This window comes from Euleptes europaea, chromosome 6 (assembly GCF_029931775.1).
Source record: "Euleptes europaea isolate rEulEur1 chromosome 6, rEulEur1.hap1, whole genome shotgun sequence".
In the NCBI taxonomy this organism is placed as follows: Eukaryota; Metazoa; Chordata; class Lepidosauria; order Squamata; family Sphaerodactylidae; genus Euleptes; species Euleptes europaea.
In genome coordinates, this window is record NC_079317.1 from 10,706,334 (window position 1) to 10,712,375 (window position 6,042).

General features: G+C 49.2%; 1 protein-coding gene across 1 annotated transcript; it reads left to right on the plus strand.

The window, feature by feature from the left end:
* The first annotated feature begins 1,151 nt into the window (after nt 1-1,151).
* ZBTB25 (zinc finger and BTB domain containing 25) lies at nt 1,152-5,783 on the plus strand. Its single transcript, XM_056851509.1, has 3 exons — nt 1,152-1,221; nt 3,597-3,776; nt 4,643-5,783. Exons 2-3 carry the CDS (start codon nt 3,604-3,606, stop codon nt 5,781-5,783), a joined length of 1,314 nt encoding a protein of 437 aa, XP_056707487.1. The 5' UTR covers nt 1,152-1,221; nt 3,597-3,603.
* The last annotated feature ends 259 nt before the right edge of the window (nt 5,784-6,042 follow it).

The window sequence follows — 6,042 nt, forward strand, 5'->3', positions numbered from 1 at the left end:
TTACCATCACCTTCCCTTCTCCTCCCCACAACAGATAACCTGTGAGGTAGGTGAGGCTGAGAGAGCTCACAGAGAACTGAGTAGACCAAGGTCACCCAGCTGGCTTCATGGAAAGGAGTGGGGAAACCAACCCAGTTCACCAGATTAGCATCTGCAGCTCACGTGGAGGAGTGGGGAAGCAAACCCGGTTCTCCAGATTAGAGTCCACCACTCCAAACCACTGCTCTTAACCACTGCACCCCACTGGCTCCCTTCTGTATACAAACCCCTTATTTTTCCAGTGGGTGGAACTACAGCCTAATTTTCATTGAGCCTTTTAGTTTCTGTCTGGGCTATAGTGCATCAGATTGCAGGTCTGATCACGTGATGAAATTCTCTGGCGGACAAAAGCAATTCCTCCGTGCAGAAAGCTAGATGTTCTGGATTGTAGCCTAGCCTTCTCCTTGACATGCTGATTTTCTGTTTGCAGTGTGTTTTGTGTGTGTGTGTGCTTTTCTTGACTGGGAGAGCAATCCCTTATGTCAGGGCTCCCCAACCTTTTTGAGCCGGCAGGCACCTTTGGAATTCTGACCCAGCACGGTGGGCGGAGCAGCAGAACGGCTGCCACAAAATGGCTGCTGCAGGAGGCGGAGCTGGCCACAGAACGATTGCCACAGCTTAACTTCAGTAACGCAGTGCAGATCCTTGTGCTATGGTGGCCGTTGCAGCCGAAGCAACATTTCAAAAAACCTGCACAGCCAGTCAGAAGCCGTGCTGGGCAAAAGCACTACCTGGATCCAACCACTTCCTAAAAACTTTTGGCAGGCACCAAAAAAAGGTGTTGGCTGGTGTCATGGGGCCCACAAGCACCACATTGGGGACCCCTGCGTTATGTGATATTTCTACCAGCTGCCAGATGTGGCACATTACTGGCAGAGAGTTACCCTGTACGTGACAGCAGTTGCTAGTTGGCCCCTAGCAAAATTCCAGAAACAAAATATAAAATATTCCACTGAAGAATCTACAAAGTGCAGGCAAGGTGATTCTATATCATGACTTGAAATGTCTTTTTTCTAATCCCCCCACCCTGGTGCTGTCTCTTTTGTCTCTGTGCTCTGAACATCCAGCCTCATGAAGAGTTCTGAAGAACGGGAACGCTCTCTGTTCTGTGATATTTCAGTTGGTCCTAACAAAAAGACATCACGTGACAGTTGATTTTTCAGAATTTCCTCTGCTTTAAAGGTACCGTTGTTTTAATCCAAAGGGCACTGGGTGGTGTAAATTGTTTTTTTGATCCAGCTGTGCTGCCTTTTAACTTGTGTGATTTTTTAAAAATCTTGCAGTTGAATGGTTTATTCTGTTTTAGGCCTTTGCAGCTTGGTACTTTGTTAACCGCTTTCAGTCTTAAGCAGTTCACAGATGCTAATTTATATTCCATGTTAATATGCTGTATATAATATACATCAAACATAAATTGGGATTCCAAGCTTGTCTTTCATTGGTACCCCTAGCCCATTTGCATATTATGTTGGAATAACATGGCTGTTAATTCCAGATGTGTAATTTGGTATGAACAGTAACTATGAGAGGCAGGGAGGAAATTCACTGTGTTCTGGGTCAAAATGTCCTCTTTCCTACCCAATTAGGCAGAAAAAAGAGGAGTATCCTTAAAGCCACATGCTTTTATGGAAGAGCCAACTTTGCCAAATATGAAACCTGAGCAGAGGAAGGGCCAGCAAAGAACTCCCTCTTTAACATTACAAAAATGAACACATTAAACTGCCTTATACTGAATCAGACTATTGGTCCATCAAAGTCAGAATTGTCTACTCCAACTGGCAGTGGATGTCCAGGGTCTCGGACAGAGGTCTTTTGCTGGAGAGCCAGTGTGGTGTAGTGGTTAAGAGCAGTAGACTCTAATCTGGAGAACCGGATTCGATTCCCCACTCCTCCACATGAAGCCTGCTGGGTGACCTTGGGCCAGTCACAGTTCTCAGAACTCTTCAGCCCCACCTACCTCACAGGGTGTCTGTTGTAGGGAGAAGAAGGGAAGGCAATTGTAAGCCAGTTTGAGACTCCATAGGGTAGAGGAAAAGCAGGGTATAAAAACCAACTCTTCTTCATCTTCTTCATCACCTTCAAACAGATCCTTTTCACTGGAAATGCCAGGGATTAAACCTGGGACCTTCTGCATGCCAAGCGGATGCTCTCCCGCTAAGCCATGGCCCCTTCCTAGATGCCTTAAGCTGGCCCTTGGCCCATCGACATCAACATTGTCTACTCAGACTGGCAGCGGCTTTCCAAGATCTCGGGTAGAGGTCTTTCACATCACCGAATCCAGATCCTTTTCAATAGACATGCCAGGGATTTAACCCGGGATCTTCTGCATGCCAAGCAGATGCTCTGCCACTGAGCCATACCCACGGTGTGTGTCCATTTATACATTCCAATAAGAGGGCATTCAGCTGGAAGTCCATGGTTGATGCATGGCTTGGTATCCCCAGTAAGGGTCTGGCAGGAGGTGATGTGAAAGACCTCTGTTGGAGAGCCTGGAGAGCTGCTGCCAGTTTGAATGGAATCATAGAGTTGGAAGGGACCACCAGGGTCATCAAGTCCAACCCCCTGCACAATGCAGGAAATTTACAACAACTACCTCCCCCCCACAACCCCAGTGACCCCTACTCCATGCCCAGAAGATGGCCAAGATGCCCCTCCCTCTCATGATCTGCCTAAGGTCATAGAATCAGCATTGATGACAGATGGCCATCTAAGGTAAAGGTCCCCTGTGCAAGCACCGGGTCATTCTTGACCCATGGGGTGATGTTACATCCCAACATTTTCTAGGCAGACTTTGTTTATGGGGTGGTTTGCCAGTGCCTTCCCCAGTCATCTTCCCTTTACCCCCAGCAAGCTGGGTACTCATTTGACCGACCTCAGAAGGATGGAAGGCTGAGTCAACCTTGAACCGGCTCCCTGAAACCAACTTCCGTCGGGATCGGACTCAGGTCGTGAGCAAAGCTTTGGACTGCATTACTGCAGCTTACCACTCTGCGCCACGGGGCTCCTAGATGGCCATCTAGCCTCTGCTTAAAAACCTCCAGGGAAGGAGAGCTTACCACCTCCCGAGGAAGCCTGTTCCACTGAGGAACCGCTCTAACTGTTAGAAAGTTCTTCCTAATGTCTAGTCGGAAACTCTTTTGATTTAATTTCAACCCGTTGGTTCTGGTCCCACCTTCTGGGGCAACAGAAAACAACTCGGCACCCTCCTCTATATGACAGCCCCTCAAGTACTTGAAGATGGTTATCATGTCTCCTCTCAGTCTTCTCCTCTCCAGGCTAAACATACCCAGCTCCTTCATCCTTTCCACATAGGTGTAGACAATACTGACCTTGACAGACCAGTAGTCTGATTCAATATAAGGCAGCTTCACGTGTTCATGTGTGTATTTGCCCAGGTAGGCAATAAAACCTCTTTGGATAGGCAGGCCTTGGGGAAGCAGTGATCTTGTGGCGCATAGTGCTCGCAAGCCGAGATATTCGGTGTCCCCTTCTAGCATTTGTGACGCCAAAATGAGCTCCGCCTTTAAGAGATCTCGTTTGGACCCCGCCCCCCCTAGATCCACGATGGACACGGCCGGCCACAGCCTGATCCTTCTGCAGCAGCTGAACATGCAACGGGAGTTTGGCTTTCTCTGCGACTGCACAGTTGCCATTGGAGACGTCTACTTCAAAGCTCACAGAGCGGTCCTGGCTGCTTTTTCCAACTATTTTAAGATGATATTCATTCACCAGACAAGGTAAGGCAGCACGGGCCTTTGTGTAGGGAGGAGCACATTTGATTTACTTATTTTCATTTGTAGTCCGCTGTTCTTACTGGGACTCCGGACGGATTGCCAATAGTGACTATTCCGTCAGCCAGCAAGCGAATAGCAAAATATGATAAGATTTGAATGATAAACAAAGTTATTTAGTCAGCAAGCGGATTACAAAATATGATATCAATAGCTGAGTCTAACAGGAAAGATTCCTAGCATAATAACATCCGGCGGTGGGCCTGGAATTGAAGAACCGAGAGGCTACATGTTTTTTTGATGACAATCTTGGGTCTCCGAAAACTCCAAAACACATACAAGGGCCCTGTGTCCAGGAAGAATATGAAGGATGCACACACGGATGGAATATATATTTCTGACTCTTTGATATTGGCTCTAGTTTTTTGTGGGGAGTGTCTCATTGAATCCTTACGATAGGACGCTTTGTGTTTGTTAAGTGTCATCAAGTCGCTTCCGACTCATGGCGACCCTATGAACCAATGTCCTCCAAAATGTCCTATCTTTAACAGCCTTGCTCAGGTCTTGCAAACTGAGGGCTGTGGCTTCCTTTATAGAGTCAATCCATCTCTTGTTGGGTCACCTGAGTCGTGGCTTCCTTTGTATAGTCAAGATTATGTGGAGATTGGGAGGAAAGTGAATGTTTGACCTCACAGATGCTAGCCAGTTGGTGCTGCCCACAGTGAAGTTGTTTTTTTAAATTTCAGAACTTGACCTTGGAGACAGGGGGAGAAATTCTATGGATCATGGTTCCGTGTTATGACTGGCACCTTTAGATCAATTAATTTGTCCTTGTGATGTACTTACTTAACTCTCGTCTTTGCTCCAAGCAGTGACTGCATAAAGATCCAGCCGACAGATATCCAGCCCGACATATTCAGCTATTTGCTCCACATCATGTACACCGGGAAAGGCCCCAAACAGACCGTCAATCCTACCCGGCTGGAGGAAGGCATCCGCTTCCTACACGCGGACTACCTGTCCCACATGGCCATCGAAATGAACCGGATGCTGTCTCCGGAGACGGTGCAGTCTTCCAACCTGTACGGGATCCAGATCTCCACCACCCACAAGACGGTCAAGGAGACCCTGCAGACAAAAGAGAGTCTGGCGGGTCTCGGTAGCCGAGCCTCCAACCAGGGCGATCACCCTCAGCTTCAGCTCTCTCTGGCTATCGGGTTGGACGACAGCTCTTTGGACCAGCCGATTTCTCATCCTCCCATTCAGGGGGCTGGCAAACAGGCCGAGGACCTCCCGAAGCCAATGGTGACCATAAAGCAGGAGAAAGCCGACCCAGAACCGGTGGTGTCTCAGAGCCATACCGCGTCCTCCCCGGATCTTGGAGTTCCGGCCTTTTCGAAAACGAACGTCAAATCCCACGTATGTCAGTACTGCGGAGAGCGTTTTGAATCGCGGGGCCTTTTGCGAGAGCATCTGTTCACTCACGTGTCGGGGTCCCTGCCGTTCGGGGTGCCGGCCTCAATCCTGGAGAGCAACGACCTCCTCCAGGGCCCGCCGCTGAGCCAAAGTTGCGCCACCGCCGAAAGCCACCGCCTCGACACCTTCCTGCGGAAAGAGAATGAGCGCCGGCTGGAGCACCCCTCCCGCGGCAGCCTGGAGGCCTTACCCATCGGCCAACTCTCGCTGGTGTCCAAAGACTCAGAGCCGGTGGAGTTGAACTGCAACTTTTCTTTTTCCCGGAAGAGGAAGGTCAGCTGCACCGTGTGTGGCCACAAGTTCCTCCGGAAGAGCCAGCTGCTGGAACACATGTACTTGCACAAAGGGAAGCACTTCAAATACAGCCGGTGCCAGAGGGTGGGCAGCGGGGCGGCCCCCAAGTTTCAGCCCTACGACGACAGTTGGACGCCGAACGGGGGGAAAGGCGCCACTCTCCCGCAAGCTCGTTTGGAGGCGCAGAACGTGTTAGACCCTGACCTCTCGCAAGAGAACATTGACACCATACTGGTTGAATAGAATCGCCGTTCTCATTTGTGTTTTCAGCCTGTGAATTAGTGCATGCTTCCCAATGGCCATTTATGCAGGGTCGATTCTGCTCCTCGCTGAATGTTGATTTTTTAAATTCGATCTTTAAAATGACTGTTCACCGTCCCTGATGCAAGAGGAGAAAGTCAAACAATCCACACACACCCCACTCGCCTGCCCTTTGTTCCTTCGTTTGCATAGCCATTAGCAATAGATGTTTCATAGCTAAGCCTCGGCTGTGATTCTTCAT

What these genes read in the sequence shown, in the direction of transcription:
- ZBTB25 (XM_056851509.1), top strand. Translation starts at nt 3,604, where the DNA reads ATGGACACGGCCGGCCACAGCCTGATCCTTCTGCAGCAGCTGAACATG. An exon ending in ATATTCATTCACCAGACAAG is followed by an intron (nt 3,777 to 4,642) that starts GTAAGGCAGCAC and finishes TGCTCCAAGCAG; the next exon opens with TGACTGCATAAAGATCCAGC.